This window comes from Panthera leo, chromosome D4 (assembly GCF_018350215.1).
Source record: "Panthera leo isolate Ple1 chromosome D4, P.leo_Ple1_pat1.1, whole genome shotgun sequence".
In the NCBI taxonomy this organism is placed as follows: Eukaryota; Metazoa; Chordata; class Mammalia; order Carnivora; family Felidae; genus Panthera; species Panthera leo.
The window spans coordinates 22,793,933-22,812,600 of NC_056691.1; the positions used below are offsets into that span (position 1 = coordinate 22,793,933).

General features: G+C 41.5%; 1 protein-coding gene across 4 annotated transcripts in view; it reads right to left on the reverse strand.

The window, feature by feature from the left end:
* Positions 1-18,668, reverse strand: part of TLE1 (TLE family member 1, transcriptional corepressor) — a 90,470-nt gene that overhangs the window by 27,254 nt on the left and 44,548 nt on the right. For all 4 annotated transcript variants that reach the window (XM_042912385.1, XM_042912383.1, XM_042912382.1 and 1 more), the window contains 4 exons: positions 18,077-18,093; positions 4,577-4,693; positions 1,219-1,272; positions 572-724 (listed from right to left, as the gene is read on the reverse strand). In XM_042912385.1, the coding sequence (XP_042768319.1) occupies positions 572-724; positions 1,219-1,272; positions 4,577-4,693; positions 18,077-18,093 (341 nt within the window). The remainder of the gene's footprint in view (positions 1-571; positions 725-1,218; positions 1,273-4,576; positions 4,694-18,076; positions 18,094-18,668) is intronic.

Below are 18,668 nucleotides of genomic sequence, written 5' to 3' on the forward strand. Positions count from 1 at the left end.
CCCATCAGTGAAATGGGATAATGCCTAGGAAGACTGTGTAGGAATCAAACACAGGGTTGTTATGGCTCGGTTTTTGTGAATTATGAGATGACACACTCCCCAGTATTTGCTGAACGGTTGAAAGCATGAACAGGCTCCAAGGCTCTGCCCTCCCCATGCCAGTTCCAGGCTTCCCCTGGGCCCCGGGGCCATTTGAGTACCTCCCCACTCTGACCCCAACCCAATTCTAACATGCCCTGACACAATGGGTCAGTTTAATACAAGGCAAAATGGACAGCTTAAGAAAATGAGGATTTCTCAGGATCTACGAGGTTGCCCAGTAAAAGGGTAATGGACGTGGAAGCTCTCTAATCACGGCCTAAAAGAGCCTACTGAGAGGGAGAAAGGAAAACACTGTGTGGGACAAAGAGTACGAGGAGCAGACTCACTTTAAACACTTAAAAACAGGACTCTCACTCAGTAAAAAAAAAAAAAAAAAAAAAATCCCCACGTTTCAAATACTTGAGGGTCCTCTGAACCACCAAGGATAAGTAAACTGCTAAATGGGCAAGTGATGGCTCTTATGACCTACCAAGCTCATTTCTTTGGATTTCAAAGAAGTGGAGCTTCCCGAGGAGGCTGTGGATGCTGGGCTGCTAGAAGCATCTTTCTTCAGCAGACGGTTTTTGTCGATCCCGTTTTCCCTGGGTGAATGGGCAGGGCTTGCTCGCGGAGAAGAAGGGTCCTCAACAAGCATAAGTAAAGTTTTCGTGATTTCATTTACAATGGACGGAACTTGCGCTTTACAGACTCTATTTCCACACCAATTCTCTAAATTAAAGGAGGGCGCTCTAAGTCCTTTAGATCTGGGGGACTTGGGGGTGTGCAATGTTGTTATCATTACCAGGATGGTATTTGCAAACACACCCATGAAGACAGCACAGAGGAAGTTTTCTAGGAACTATCATATCCTCCCCTCATGCTCATACTTTGCCCAGAGGGCACAGGAAAGAAAGGAGCACCAGATATCCAGCATACAAATCCAAAATGATAGGGAAAACAGATTTCTCTTTTTAAAGGAAACAAAAGTTCTCATCAGGTAGACCACTGTCGTTCCACCCGTGAACAGCCACTAAGTGTTTAACGTGTAAAGTTGTAAGAAACCAAACACCATGGCTCCACCGTTCTGTTTTCTCAAAAGTCACTCTGAACATAAACTCTGAGAAAATGAATGGTTACCTCGTTAGACACATCCACAACTAAGTTGTCATCGCTTTTGTCACCATCGCTGTCCTGGAAAAAGACATTTTAATGCCATTTATTAAAGGGTTGGAGGCCCAGTTAAATTTCAAGAGTTCTTGGTAGCAGACAGACTAAAACATGGCCTAGGACATGCCTACAGGTTCCATTCCAGATTGCCAGCCCCTTGTCATTAACACCACCTCCCCGCTACTTATCTGACCTGGGGCTACGCAAAGCTCCAGCGAGGAACTGTTGCAGTTGCATACCTGCTACATATCATACTGGTGAGCGCAAGTTGCAAACACTGGGTACCTAGTAAGAGCTCAATAAATGCTTGTAACAGCTGAATCTCTTTTATAATCTAAAATCCGCCATGTCTTTATAAGAGGACACTTTCCCACTGGATGTTAAGAATACAATTTCATGTCATTGCTTTGTGTGTATCATTCTTGAAGACAGCCAACAAATCTCGTGTTCATAGACAATTTGTAATCGCAAAGACAAACTTAAACCATGTTCCCATTGGGTTACTAATTACTGAGGAAAAAAAACAGCAAAAAACTAAAAACAACAAAGCTATCCACTCAACTGGAATAACGTTAGGACATGTTAAGAATAAACCTTGTTGGCAATGAGTTTGGAATATTTTTGGAGAGATGGAAGGAACACAGGACGGCAAAATCTGGAGGCACTAGAGTCCTGCCCTTGGGCTTTTATTTTCTCTTCATAAAGCCATAAAATTTGCTAATCAAGGAAACTGCAAGGTTGCACTAAGTTTGAAAAAACTTCAGAAAGGCTATTCAATTATGTTATCATTCCTACATCAAGTTTAGGGCAGACTGAAAAAGTCTACTTTCTTAGCCAAAAGGCTTTGCGTCCTTTAGTACAGAGTAATACAATGGGTACATGAAAGAAGTATGATGTCGCCATGGGTCCCGGTTCTCAAAAAGTAGTAGGTGACGAATTTATGATCTAAACAATCCTTTTACTGATGTCACTGTTAATTACGAATACACAAGTGTCTGACAATTTGTACTAATAAGTACGAGGGCGAATATTAGCCACAATGGCTTTCTAAGGGGCCTCTATGTTCAACTAGAAAGTTATCTTCAACTTTAAATTCATACCTTTTAAATGTTTTCTTCTTTTTAAAATGTTTATTTATTTTTAGAAAGAGAGGGAAGAGAGAGAGCAGAAGCTGGGGAGGGGCAGAGAGAGAGAGGGAGACACAGACTCCGAAGCAGGCTCCAGGCTCTGAGCTGTCAGCACAGAGCCCCACACAGGGCTTGAACTCACGAACCGTGAGATCATGACCTGAGCTGAAGTCAGCTGTTTAACCAACTGAGCCACCCAGGAGCCCCTTAAATGTTTTTTTCTAACTGTACCTAGAATGTTACATGTGGAAGACCCAATTTACTTTCTTCCAACAGTGTGTTACTAGATTTACTTTAATCATTGTTGTTAAAGCACCATGCAATTCACTGTAACAACATAAAATTATAACCAGTGAGGAAGCCTGGGTAATTCAAAATAACAGCCTATTGAAAGAAATATTTTTATGTAATAAAAAAAAAAAAGTTAATACTAAAGAAAATTTGCTTTCTCTCTTAGTAAAAGACTTCAGAAAAGCACAAATGTTTTTCAGGCGTTAAGAACCCAAAGACAGCGGCAGTGAAAAATAGAAGCCAAAAGGTTTTCCCTTTTAGAAAAACAATTACAAAAATGGTTCACATATTGTACAAACTGGCAAAAAGTAGCAAATAACTCATTTACTACAATGAGCCTGTGAAGTCCTTAAGGAGTCTGTAATTTCAATCAGCTTTGCACTGGACGCTTCCGCCAATGTTAAGCCTTCACAGTACAGTGTGAAGGTCATCAAAGAGCTAAGGTCTGAGGACTTCGCCCCAGACTCTCCAACATCATGTCAACACATCACCCTGAACTACCTATACAACTGGCCATACCTAATATAAGCAGGTTATAAAACAGTAAGGCACAGCTATGGATTCTGTTCTCGATCACTTGCTACTAAATATCTACACAAGCCTCATGCAGAACTCAAAACTGTATTATCGGCAACCTCCAAATTTCTGCATGTCATGTCCTGGGAATGTTATCATAGTGCAAAGTGTGGACCAATACAAGGACCTCTGGCAAAATATCCATTCCTAGACCCTCGGTTTGGGAATCTTAGCCTGGTGAAGACAATGCATTCTGGAGTTAGACTGCCTCCAGCTCTGCCACTAACTCTGACCTTGGGCAAATCACTTACAAGCTCTGTGCCTCAGTTTCTTCCTCTAAAATGGAAGTCATGGCACTGAACTCACAGAGTTAAGAGCCCACCCAATGAAACAATCCATGTAAAAGCACACAGTACCTGATACTAACAAGCTGTTGCTCAGGAAATATTACCCACTGTTGGCTCTTGGCTTGAGCCGGCCAGAAGGAGGCCGAGAGGCCTAGCGTGTAAACCCCCATATAACCTGCATGCCAGCCAGAGGCGGACACTTCTTCCACAAGCAACAGGAAGTGGCCTAATACAGCATTCTGGTCTCATGCTGTTCCCAGGAATGTGTCCATCTTGAAATAGACACACTCGGGGACACACAGAAAACGCCAAGTCATCTATCAGCTGCAGTTTATGACCCTCGGACCTGAGCCAATCGCCATGTGGCTTGGTTTGCTCTCCTTGTGAATGTGGTTGCAGCTAGATCTGAGTCAGGTGCCCTCCCTCCACAGGCCTGTGTTCTCAGTCTGCAGGGTCTGATTTAGATGCCTTCAGAGTTTTTCCCATTTTCACCAACGGACTTACATCGCTAAACTGCTTGCTGTTCAAGAGGATGAACTATACCTCAAGACCGAATATGAGTCTGAATACATCAACAGAACAGCATCCCAAAAGGTATTCTGTAACAGTGAAATTCTTACCCTGATTATTTTAGCAGGACAGGCTACCGAATTTATAGGGCCGAGGACAGAAAGAAGATGCAGGCCCTTGTTCAAAAATTGAGAATTTGAAGATGATGAGAGCAGAGCATTAAACCAAGGGCAAGGTCCCTTTAAGAGCAGGGCCCTATGCAAATGCACAGGCTTCAAGTCCACAAAGGTAGTCCTGCATGCTTAAATCCCCTCTTAGGAGGAACTTAGGCAGAAAGCCTAAAATGTAATAGTGAGCCTGACAGAGCATAATTTACAGCTCTAGAGGGAAACAGTACCTTATAATGTAAGAATCTATTCTCTTTATAGTATTAGAAATTTAAAGGATGTGAGATTATCACTAAAATCTTAGAGTACGCTTGTATGTTCACTTAGAAGTAAGCAAACAAATACTGTTTCAAGTCCTTTATTTACTTACATAGTGGCTGGAGTCCTTGTCATCCACCTTTCTTTTTTTGATGTCATTGGAAAATTCAGGCCCATTTCTGCGTTTATCTGTGCCCCTTAGACTGTCTGGGACCAGGAGGGAATTACTCTGCAAGACAAAAAAAAAAAAAAAAAAAAAATCAAGGATTCCTTCCCAGGTCTCTTTGTACACATGAAAACCCAACCTGGATGTGACAGCTATATTAGAAAGGTGATACCTACACAGCCTTTCATTCCATTTAATTCATCTTGGCTGAAGACTTTGATGGCAAACATTTATGGAGGTTCAAGCACTTAAAAGAGAGACCCTGACTATGCAATCAAACCATCTGAAGCCTGGTGGATCCTTCAGGCCCTACTCACTTAAAATGTTCTTCCGTTCTTTTTACTGTTAGAGAAATGGGAGCTTGCTGTTTACATGAGGATGTGTTTTTTTATTCTTTCCCACTGCGATTTCCTGGTCAGGAATATAAATGGCCTATGAGCAGAACCTGAGATTATTCTATTAGACGTATTCTGTGACTGTAACAGTCAATGTGTGCCCCTCAAAAAACACACACCGAGAGAGCAGGTGAGATTAACAGCGTGGCTTCCTAAAAGGCAAATCACATTCTCCACAGCAACAATGAAGGAACTCTTTTGAATTCTTTTAATTTACTGTTGAAAATAAGATTTGGTGTTCCTTGCCAATAGCACTGAAATTTAAGACCCAAAGCGGGCATTTCAGCCAGTGAATCTTCAACAGCTAGGCCAGCTCCCCCACACAAAAGCAGGAGCAAGGACTAATCTTTTCTACCAACCACACAGGAGACTTTCATTCGCAAGTGCCAAGTAGGAACTGTTGACCCAAAGAAAACAAGCATTTTAGGTATTTGGGGGTCACATGACACGATCTGCCATCCCTTCAATTCCCATCTCCCCTCAGGCTAAAGCATCAGAACAAGTTACAATGAGTCCTTTTAAGTACGGGATTAGCATATGCAAGGGGGCAATTTGTTCAGTGATGTGTTACTGCCTTGAACAATACTGAAGGAGCTGTGCAAAAATCTCCTTCACAAAGCCCCGATAACCCCAATTTCTGCAAGATGTAGGAGAACTAACAAGAGGATGTCCAGGGCAAACAGACAATTATGTAACCTTTCTCTGCCACAATGTAAAATGGAAGGGGATGGGGAAAACCTTTAAGTTAGACCACCCCTAATGCAATGGCATGTACCAGAAACAAATTTTTAAAAGCCGGGGTGGGGGATTGGGGGGGGGGGGTCTTCACTCCTAACCAGTCCAAGATGATAGCCAGGTGGCTGGCTCTCAAAGCCTCCTCGTGAAAACTGTGGACTTCACCATGGGGGCATTCCCAGCTCAACCACACACAGGAGGAAATCAAAACTGGGGACCAGGAGGCAATCTGAAGCCTCTTTGCCCACTGCAGGGGCTGACACCGAAGTGAGCTGAGCTTTGATTCATGACCATTCAAGCTATACAAATGCAGGAGGCTTTCATAAAAGCAGAGGGAGGGACCCATGCAATTCAATACAGAGTAGCTCCGAGTACTGTCTTTAGCACAGTGTGTGGGGCTGAAAGGTGAGCTGGCTGGATCCCTAAACTAATTACCTTAGTAAATGTCTGCTAAAAACTAACCCTTCCGACCCAGACTCACCGCCACCCCCCCTCCCCCGCCGCCCCCAATAGGACACAGGAGACTTAAGAAAACTCCTGAAAGTGTTAATGCGTATTCCTAAAAGCTGAGCCATGGAGGGGAGGAGCAGCTTGTGCTCAGGTGTAAACAGCGTCCAATAAATGCACCTGCCTGTGTTTTCGATGTTATCAGCTCTGAAGTCTCCTTGTCCAGACACTGACCAGATAGATGCATTAAGGGTAGTGCCACAGCACACTCAACTTTACAGCTGCCCCAGTGCCCTGAAGAATGCAGCATAGGCTTGGTGTCCACATGCAATTTTAAAGTTAAGTCTCTCCATAGCCTTCCTGCTATAACCAGCACTGGACATCCAAACCGCTCAGCCATTCATAGACAGTTTTTTAAGGATCCTATTATTTTTTTTTTAATGATGTCAAGTGGTATTGTAAACATAAAAGTAAACTACACTTCTGTTAGCAACAATGCAATTTGTCAGCAACAGTGACATTTCTATAGCCGGACCCATAAGCCTGTCAAGCTTTGACACCTCTGCTTCTCTACACGTTAGAAGTTACTACTGTAATTCCCGCATGAAGGGCTTCAATGAGGTCTATAATCTGAATAGGTTTTGAAAAGCTCTGGAAGTTCCTCTAAATTTGGACACAGCTAGTAATTAGCACCCCTACTTATGTGAAAATTGGCTCCATTCAAAATGGCAGACTCAGACAAGTTACGAAACACAATGTCTCATGGTACCTTTGATGCCATAAAATGGATTCAAAACAAGGCCCCAAAGACTGTGGGTGGAAAGGCCTGGGAGAGCCACAGTCAGGAGCCAGGGGGTAGCTGGTTCATGCCGCAACCCCACCAAAAACAGACCACTTCCTTTTACCCTTGTTCCCATGAACCCAGTCTCCTTTGTGTAACTGTCCCCGACATCTTCCAGCTCTGACACTGCTTTCATTGTTTTTCCTGATTTCAGCAAACAGTTCCAGCCTAATGAACTTCACTGTCGGCAACAACAGCTGTTTTGGTTAAACTACTGCCTAGGTGACCCTAATCTTCATGGTCCCCTTGTGCACTCCCCAGAAACCCAAAAGTGACTTCACAGGTATTAGTGGCTGTCTCGTGATACCATAAGCTCCCCCTACCCCCCCAGAGCTCTGTGCTTTCCTCACACACCAGCTTCTGTTCCTCACAGCTCAAGGGTGAGTAATAGGCATTAGGAGCCATTTTATACACACTGTAAGAATAAAAAGATTATTCCTGGGTAGTGACTGAGTATCATTTGGCTTTTTCAAAATTTAGAGTTCTATCTTGATTTGTTAGATCTGGACTTGGATAAGATAGTATCACATTCAACATTAACATTTAACATTTAATCAACATTGAAAAAGGCCAAAGAACGAAACTTAAGGCTGCTTCACTGTTTTTTTAAACTTGTACATTGGAAATACAGATGGTAATTAGATCAAACCTTTGAAGAGGCCAAAGCAACCTTAAACAGACTTACTATTCATCTTCTTCATCCCCCTCCTTTTATCTGGAGGCTGACCAGAGAGGGGAGGCAATTTATCTAAAGTCACAAAGCTCTTCCTATTAAGTCAGTGTCTCCACTCCCAGAGGAGTGATTCTTATATGTAACTTATGTACATTGAATACTTTCCCCCACATACTTATCACTTAAAAGTCACACTGGCTCTGTTAACCATTAACATTTAACCATTTAACATTCTTTTTTTTTTTTTAACGTTTATTTATTTTTGAGAGACAGAGAGAGATAGGGTGCAAGCAAAGGAGGATCAGAGAGAGAGGAGGAGACAGAATCTGAGGCAGGCTCCAGGCTCTGAGCTGTCAGCACAGAACCCAAAGTGGGCCTCAAACCCATGAACCTTCAGATCATGACCGGAGCCAAAGTCGTTGCTTAACTGACTGAGCCACCCAGGCGCCCCTCCCCATTTAACATTCTAATATGACAGAACAATACCTAATGCAAGCTGCATGCTTTCTCTGACAACCCCCCCCCCCCACTCAGATTCCTTAACGGTCTCTGTCTCTGTCTCTCTCTCTCACACACACACAAACACACACTTGGTTTTATGCCACCATACAAAAACTGTGAACATGTTTTAAAAAATTACATTCTATATTAAAATGACCCCAAGACAGTCCCAAATTCCTGCCTTTCCACTCCCGAATCCTGCCATTTGCAACCCAAGATGCAAACTAAAACAGGCGTCGGCAGAGGGCAACTCAAAGTAGTCCAGGGACCCACAGCATCACTTCACGCGATGTCAACCACGGCCACTAGCCGCTGTGCAGACTTAGTTGCCACCAGACTTCTCCCAGCGTTCATATTTTGAAAGGCTTTAATCTATTAAACAGCATTCATCACGTAAAGTTCATTTTCAAACATTTAATCTGCCAAATAAATATTTAATTGCGAATCAGAGTTTTTTTAACCCGCATGAGAACTAGGGTTATCACACGGACTGATATACTCTAATTCTAGCCAAGAAACTCAGTGTTTTATTTCACCTTGCAGCTGGTAAAATTTAAATATCTGCCAGAAATTTTCAAAAATGATAATTACTGGGCAAATTTCTATTACAAATGTCCTGAGGTCTGGGATTTTTGAGACTGCATGTAAGTTTCCCTTTGTTTTCAAAATTCTGTTTTAACTAAACAAAATCATCTTATTTACTCTGTATCTTCCACAAGAGCTCGAAATTGGGAGATTTACACAGCCACAGGGGAGATTACAAATCTGAGCAAATCAAGGTCGAAAAACACATTATGACTTCAAAACAAACTGAAATTCTAAAACCATGGGGTGCCCGGGTGGCTCAGCTAGTTATGTGTCGGACTTTTTGTTTGTTTGTTTATTTTGAGAGAGAGAGAGAGAGAGCTAGCATGTGGGGGGCGGGGCAGAGAGAGAGAGAGAGAGAGAGAGAGAGAATGAGAATCCCAAGCAGACTCCAAGCTGTCAGCCCGGAGCCCGATGCAATGCAGGACTCAAACTCACAAACTGTGAGATCTGACCTGAGCTGGACACTTAACCAAATGACACACCCAGGCACCCTGGTTAAGTGTCTGACTCTTGATTTCAGCTCAGGTAGAGATCTCACCTGAGCTTGTGAGATCGAGCCCCGCATCGGGCTCCCATGTGAGCACGGAGCCTGCTCAGGATTCTCCCTCTTTCTGCCCCTCTCCCCAGTCTCTCTCTCAAAATGGATAAACTTTAAAAAACCATTAAAAATAAAAAAAAAATTCTAAAACCGCGATGATTTTCTGTACATGTGGCACACACTTATGAGAAGAGAGCCAAGGAAAACAGTAAAGGGAGAGGTACATCTGACAGGTCTCTAGAGAAAAAAAAAAGATCCCCCTCCAATGCTGACCACCAGTCAGAAGAAAGAGGGTCCACAAGACCTGTCAGCCCCATGGCATACGGTTCTCTCCATCTGCAGGTAGAAAACTACACATGAAATAAATAGATGAGGTGCAGGGACAAAGAAAACATGTGCCCCAAGGGAACTCTCCCTCTTAAAAAATCTGGAGAACATAAAATCTCAGTGTGCACCTTCCCTGACAACAGGAGAGTTGTTCACTACAATTAATACACACTCCCTGAGGGTCGTTTCTCCTCCCATTCAGTGATGTGATGGTTAAGAACAGTCACAAGAGTAAAAGAGCTACTCAGAGAAGAAAAGAAAAAAAGTGGCAGATCTATTACAAGTGGTATACACTCCCTTGAGCTGCTGGAGCCTGATCCCATCATCCCAACTGGGTGAAACACGTTTTCTAAAAACACATACCAGGACTCTTCCCTGCTGTAGCTCTCTGGGTGCAAGTTGGCACCTAGAGAGTTGGCAGAGTGTTTGAACCTCGTGGGGAGAAGTGGACAATGTATTATTCTCGTAAATCAAAAATAAACATCCACATGCAATTATTAAACCATGCCTTCATTCAAGAACTTTTGATGTTAAGCATTAAGAGCCTGCTGACCTGGAGACTGTTCATTCAGTTGAATCAAACAAGTACATCAAGATTTGGACTTTGTGTGACCTTTATTCTCACCACCCTGGACAATGACGTTTCTATTTCATGCTCTAAATATCTACTCAAAAATGAGACAGAGACCCAGATCCTTCAATACAGATGAAAACCAGTCTTTATACCCTTTGTTCCAAAACTTGCACTTTTCTTTAGCAATTTAACAGTAATGGCTGTTCATGTCGGTGGATATTCTGGAAGGTAAACTCCAGAAAATATGAGAGAAAGCGAGTTTAATGGAATGTTACACTGTCAGTGTTACCAGAACACTTGTTACAGAGCCTTCATGTATCCTTCATCGATTCTGAGACCTCAAAGCAACTCTTCTGCCAACCGTGTCTAAACCTTGAAGCCACCAGCAGCAAATCTGAAAGGAAAACTCACTCGTGGAGAAAGCAAAAGCTAGACAGCTTTCCCTAATGTGAAAATAATGCACATTATTCAAATGGATTTCTTGAGCTGCCATGCTGATTCCCCTTGGGAACTTTCTCCTCCCCGCAGGAAAAGTGTTTGTGTCAGAGGTACAGATTGGAAACTCATGACACCTCATTTATCCTCAGTTACACTAAGGCAGTGGGAACCTAATTTGCTAGCACACTCTACACTGACAATTAACTTCTCGGTGAACATTAAAACAATTAGGTAGTGACGCACCCCCATCACATCTGTGTGCCTTCTCCAGCTACACCTGGTGCCAATTAAGCCATCACCCTGCCGCTGTACTTTTTGCGGCAGTCCAACGGGTCATTCACAGATTGTGCCTGACATTTCAACAAATGCATTTTTAACCCCTAAAACTAACAGGATCCCCGCTTGTCAACGGCGAGAAGTGTAAGAAAGTGAAGATGTGTGGAAATGTGTCCACTTGGCACCCTCATCGCGCCCTAGGAGCGCTGGAGGGTCTGAAGGGTATGCGTCCATTTTTCATAGGGTTTGAATGCAAAATGTGGGAAAGAAGCCGCGTGTTCTCGCACCTCGATCTAGGAACTCAGCGCTGTCGGAGGCAGATGAGCGCTTCAGTCAGGAGAACTCTCAGAAAGGAAGGTGGCCAGGTAGAAGACCCACACACCCAGTAAATACGTGGTCTGGAGGAGGCACTATATAGTCACCCTTGGCCTCTCTTGCTAAGTCCCCGGGTTGCCCTTCCACTACTGCGTTCTCCAGGTAAAGCAAAATAAAACACACCACGCGTACACAACAAATACGATTATTTCAAAGTAACTTTTAAATGCCCTCATGACAACTTCATTCCCCCTGATCAGGACCCTGGTGACAGCAAAAATCAAATCCATATTTCAAATCATTTTTAAAAACACTTTTTGTACAGCCACTTAGCTCTGCTTAGCTGTTAATGTCCCCCTTCCTTCTCCAGTCCCAGATGAGGTACTTTCTAATATAAGAAATTAGAAAGCACTGGGTCAGGACTTGCCTGTGAGTTACCTAAATATCTGATGGCACTCACATCCACCTCTTCTCATCTGAAAGACGGACACACAGTTTGTTGCTTACTACGTTTCAGAAGGAATGGTAAAAATGATCATGGGGCCAAAAGGAAAATAAAATTTTCAAAAACCTACTCGAAATGATGGGCATTAAGTTTCCTACTTGCAGAGCACAAACTGAAGTCTGAAAACAGCTTTGGAGGGAGGAAATATTCTCCATCTGCTTTTTGGTTTTTTAGAGTAAAGATGCCTGATGGCCGATCTTCACTGTAAGCACAGTGAGATAAAACCTGAACATTTCTCTAGTTACACACAGGCTCTAGTACCCACTCAGTGAGTTACGGCATCCACGGTAGACAGACCCCTCCGCCCGGTACAGGGATGGACCACTCCCCACCACCTAGAAACTGCTGGAGCCTTCCATTCTTCAGGGTTCACCCTTCCCACAGCAGTGATGCAGTGAGCAGTTTTCCCAGAGGATTTTTTAAGCACATAGTTTTCAATTTTGCCAAAAAGGAAATCTGCTGAGACAACTGCTTAAGAAAACTTAAGTGTTTTCCACAGTGCCTAAATATTGAGATTTTAGGTGACTCATCTCAGTTTTATCCTTAGTTTCCAGGCAATCCCTTGAAATATGCCAGGACATAAATTCATAAACGTTTAGGTGGAAACACCTCCTCCTTTCATGAACTGAATAGCATGAAACCAATCAAGTTCATAATAGACTCAGGTCAGTCTTATCTCGACACTGAGAAACATCAGTAACGGCCCACATCTTCACAACTGCCTTACATTTTTTAAAGTTTATTTATTTAAGGGGCGCCTGGGTGGCTCAGTTGGTCAGATGTCCCACTTCAGCTCAGGTCATGATCTCATGGTTGGTGAGTTTGAGCCCCGTGTCAGGCTCTGTGCTGACAGCTCAGAGCCTAGAGTCTGCTTTGCATTCTGTGTCTCCTTCTCTCTACACCTCCCCAGCTTGCACTCTCTCTTTCTCAAAAAAGAAGTAAACATTAGAAAAAAAAATTAAATAAAGTTTATTTATTTGAGAGAGAGTCAGCCCACATGTGTGGGGGAGGGGCAGAGGCAGGGGGCTGGGGGAGGGGAGGAGAGGGAGGGTGGGGGAGAGAGAATCTCAAGCAGGCTCCACCCTGTCAGCACAAAGCCCAATGCAGAGCTTGATCTCTCCTGAGATCATGACCCTGACCCAAAGAAATCAAGAGTTAGCTGCTTAACCGACTGAGCCACCCAGGAGCCCCATGCCTCACACATTTAAAAAAAGGAAAAGAAACCAATAGTCACTACATTGAGCATGACTAATAATGCATTTATTGCTGTCCTGCTACTCTGCAAGTAGGGAGGACAGGGAGAACATTCCTAAAAGCTATGCTATGTCTGATGACTTTGCATTTGTGGTCCCTAAAACCCCTCACCCTGTGAGGCAGACTCCATCACCAATTCACAGATGAGGCTAGGGGAATGTTCAAAAGGATGAAAAACCTTGCCTGTGCAGTGACAATTCCACTGAGATCTACTTAAGTGCAACAGCCACAGAAGAAACACAAAGACACCACCTCATAGGAGATAAAGTGATGGCTGTCATCATTATTTTTAAATAAGTTCTAAAGATGAACTTGGTAATTCCAGAAGTCAGTTATGGGAGAGTGACAAAACAGTCCCTTGGGCAAGAAGACATAATCTTAATCTCTACCTCCATTAATTAACTACACGATTAGAGGCACCTAGCCTCCTTGAGCTTGGTGTCTTACCGGTAAGATGATGGTGTTGCACCGTTATGACCTCTAAACAGATCCACAATGATTACGCTTTTCTGGACCAGGAGCCCCTTTTGAGAATTTGATGAAAGTAGAGCACGAACCCAGAACAATGTGGACACAACTGGAGAGGGATTCAAGGACCTTCTGAAGCCAATCTGTGTGCCCCACCTAAGTCCAAGACTCTGCTTCTGCTCTGGAGTCTCTCCCAGACACCTATCACCATCGTCTTCTCCCTTCCCCAAATGTTCCAAATAGTGATCACATGTGTGAGGTATCCCAGTGTTTTTCATTCAACAGATATTTGACTGTGACGTTAAAAGGCATCACTGCAAAATGGCAGCAGGTACAGGTGACGCATGAACAGTGTGGGGATTTGGGGCGCCCCCATCTCAGTAAAAAATCCATGCCTAACTTTTGACTCCCCCAGAACTTAAGTACTAATAGTCTAATGCTGACTAGAAGTCTTACTGATCACAGTTGATTAACACATACGTTGTATATGTGTTATATACTGTATTCTTAAAGGTAAGCCAGGGGCGCCTGGGTGGCGCAGTCGGTTAAGCGTCCGACTTCAGCCAGGTCACGATCTCGCGGTCCGTGAGTTCGAGCCCCGCGTCGGGCTCTGGGCTGATGGCTCGGAGCCTGGAGCCTGTTTCCGATTCTGTGTCTCCCTCTCTCTCTGCCCCTCCCCTGTTCATGCTCTGTCTCTCTCTGTCCCAAAAATAAATAAAAAACGTTGAAAAAAAAATTTAAAAAAAAAAAAAGGTACCAAAGAGAATGTTAATAATGAGGAAGAAGAAAATATAAAGTACTATATTGTGTTTATCAACAAAAATCCATTGTTCAAACCCATGTTGTTAACTGTACATGCAGTGCCTTACACAGTGCCTGGCACATAGAAAGTGCTCAATGAATGTTTGTTAAAAAAAATAAACACATGTTCTATCATACTTTTTCAAAAGCCATACAACGTTTTGTCAATTCTCTGATTCCAGATCTTTCAAGCAGACTTATTAAATACTTCCTTCAACCAAAATTGAACACAATTCACCTTTAAATTAATTGAAATATCTCAAGTTTTTATTACTACGTAAGAAATAAAGTCCTTTTTGTTAAGTCATATTTCTTTGCTCAACTGTAGCATTCGGAGAAGCAGCCTTATGTTTAAAAAAAAAAAAAAAGCAAACAAGTTTTGCAAATTAATAAAAACAGTAGTCAAATCTTAATTTAAAATCAATAGCCAAATAGCAAACCCTCTTAAAAGTTACCACCTTTATCATTCATCCCTGTCAAAAAGAAGAAACTTAAAAAATAGTGTCCATATTTTCACTGTCCTTAGTACCTTCATTTCCTAGGTTTTACATTCAAACAGGCCACAGTAGGGCTCATTTGTTTTCTTACCAACAAAACTTTAAACTAGGGAATGAAATAATTTTGTCACTAACAATAAACAAACAAACTATCTACAAACCAGTTTTAGACTCACAGATGAAAATCCATACATACTCACATCCCCTCTGGATCTATAGAAGTCCCTGACTTCTGCACTTGACACATATAATTATCGTATTTGTTCAATACAGAAAGAACAGCAGGAAAAAAATAAGGCTATATACCAGCCTGGGATGTTTCAGAACTCCTTAGCCTTATTTATGACAGAGGTTCTCAGGTTGGTCCAAGGGCCCCCTGAGGTTCCCAGAGACTGTTACAAATCTCTATGGGGGCAGATTTTCTTCCTTACACTTCAGCCAAAACAATGTCTTGCAAAAGATTGGATGCAGATGTGGACGAGAATATATCTATCCTCTTTTTAGTCAAGCACTGAAGATGTCTGCAATCGTGCAAAACAAAGCCATTCTTCCCACTATAATTTTTTGTTTTGGAAAATAGTTTTCACTAATCATGTTATTTACGGTAACCCAAATTAAGTAGCTCTTTACCTGTTAAAGTGATTTTTAATTTTTTTTTTTTAATTTCCAGAAAATTTTCAAAATATATGATCCACATAAACAAAAATTCTCTGGGGTCATCAATAATTTTAATTTAAGATGTAAAGATCCTGAGACCATAAGGTTTGAAAACCAGTGCCCTGTAGCAACTGCCCTTAACCCTTCACTGGTTGGGGCAAAAAAACAAAAAATAAAAAACAAACCACAGCCACCATATGGTGATCAACTGACTTTTTCTGCCAAGTAAAATACTTCATAATTCAAACCACTTTATTAAATAAGTAAGTACTACAATATTTTAGGCAACTAATAGTACACATCATCTCATTATCCATTGCTTTTCATATTCAATTTTACACAAAGTTTAAAGAGCTACTTCATTTTATACAACTGCAGCGAAATCCCACTTATGTGGACAGTGAACAATTTCACTCCTCTCTACAGACTGAATTAAATGTTTAGGTTACAAATTAGTGTCGTTTTCTCATTTTATATCATCATCAGCAAGAGATGCTTGTAGGAATTAGGCAGGAAACACAGTACCTATACTTATTCTGAAAATACCCATTAAAATTATCATTAAGAAACTTGTGTAAAATTTGTCGTGAAAGAAATATGCAAACAACACATTAACCATTTATTTTGTGTTATTGCATAGATTAGTTTATGCAATGTATCCACCATATTTTGACTTAACAGTCCAGACTGTGAACTCAACATGAGGACCTAGAAACAATCCACAGCTGTCTGAAATTCAAGAACTGTTTTGTATTTGGAGGGTAGAACTCCTTACCCTTCCTCCACCCACCCTCACTTCCCCAATGAATTAAGTTCTTGCTTACATTTGTCAGCCAAAAATATAAATAGGAAGTTATTCGATACACTCAAAAATACACACGCAGCGGTATGGAAAACACCAGTCTTGCGACGGCATCTCAGATATATACCATGGTACCCCTTTGACAATTGTCTAGAACTCCTGCTGAAACTTTCTACAGGCTTAAATCTTGTAGTATTTTTGTCACATTTCCTCAGTTCTTTGAGAAAAGGCTTGTAATATGTGTGCCTACATATCTCTAACTATAGCTGCATTTCCCATGTAGCCTTACATATATAGTAAGTACTCAATAAATATATATTGGTTTTTAGATGAAACAGTCCTGAGAACAGAAAGCTAAATTAGAAATATAGTTCTAAACGTAGCATAAGCTCAATAAATTAAAACCTGCAGCAGACTACAGGACAGGAGCTTTCTCAACATCTCCTGCCATCTCTGTTCTTTGGTCTAGGATTAGGGTTTTTAATCTGACACTCTACTAAAAGAACATGGTATAAAAAACTATGACAATGACAACCTACAGTGACACTGAACCAGCAACAAACATAAAGGTCACCTCCATCAAAGTCAGTTTACTTAGGTTTGTACTTTGGGAGTAGGATATTTTATTCCCTAGCTGTAATTTTTCCTCCCCTCTTTCCTTCCCAACGTTTTCCAGAGAAAACTTACAGTACAAGGATTTTAAAACTAGCTACCCCACCCTTTCACCCTTACCCAATGCCCCCAATGCATCCTGATACATAAAGTACACTGAGATCAGTCTCAAAGAGAATTTTAAAAGTGCCACTATTCTACACAGAAGAGGTAAGGGGAACTTTTCAAACTCAAATGACTTACATATCTTCCCCCAAACTCATTAAAAAAAAAAAAAAAAAAAGGATCAGAATGATTTAAAAGTTCAGTATCCCAATTTTGCTACCTTATTTAGATTTAACATGGCCAAAATACTGCCGTGTTTAGAAGGAAAAAGGAAAGGGGGCAAAAAACTGTAGGTCATCCCAGCTGAAAGGGGCCAATTTCTCACTCCATTTGCTCCACAACATTTGAGAGATGCATTTTAGGTACAGATCTCCCCACAGCTAACTGGCAAGTGCATGTACAGATTGAACGTGCAGTATGTAAAATGGCTAAGGTTTAGGCTGGTGAAAAAATGGAACTGTAGAAGCCCAGAACCTCCGTCCACTGAATTTCCTTGTTTTTAAGAACTTACTCAGACACACGGTTCTTCAGTTGAAAATAAATTAAAGTTCAAGTTCACCCTCCAAGGACAATTACGGAAGGAAAACCAGATATGGAAACCTAGCAACTAAGATGCATTTGTAGAGGATAATGAATGGTTTAGGTAGAAATAACACATTACTAACCAATTTCACATATGGATTGTGACCTCTTGCCTGTAAAACTGATTTAAGATAAAAATGAATACTCTTTTAAACTAGAGGCAACCTGGAGTCGGAATGCAATGATAAACATATTTTTAAAGTGGGTTCGGAGCACCTACAGATCAAAGCATATTTCCAAGTGAGTAATCATAGCAGACAGCTTTGCCTCCAAATCATGTCCCTCTCACCTAACGAAAGTTTTATTTAAAAATAAATAAATAAATAAATAAATAAAAGACAAAAGGCAGGGGGAAATGGGGGATAGTCCTATGAAAAAAAAAGAAAAAGAAAAAAACCAGGTCGCTGAGAGAGACAGGGAGAATATACGTGTCTGTGCCTGTTTCACAAAAGGCAGCTTGGGGTGCATTGGAGGAAGGGAAATGTATTATGTGCAGCAGGCGGTTGAGTACTTACTGTGCCCGGTTCTCTGTCTGCTCCCGAGGTTACCAAGAAACGCACAGACATGCCCGTTCAGACACAGAGGCAAGAACAGAAATAAAAAAAAGGGGGGAATAATTAGAACACAAGCCCCAAACAGTTTTAAAAATGGCTTTTATTTATATAAGTCATTGCACATTCCTAATACAGTGATTTCCTGAAAATTACAGTATTTTGTAAACATAAGATTTACAGTTTAACCATACACAAAGCCTATTTTTTTATTTCTTGACAGAATAAATTACTTTTCTTCAAAAAATTAGTCAAGTGCAATTTTGCCCAATATTTTATGCATACTAGAATTAAAGCCTATGAAACTAAGTAGTAACAGATGCAATTATCAAACCTTTCATTTGAACACATTCACTTTCAAATTTAACTTCTTATTTCGCCCCATTTAACAACATTACTTTCTTTGAAAATTACCCAATTAAGCAGTTAACAGTTTTCCATAATATGGTACAGGCCACTGGCATTAACTAGGCAGTTGCCAAGATGTCAAGATGCCTGCAATCTAAAGAGATCGGGAAATCTACAGATGCCCACGTTAAACCCTGAAAACTTCCAG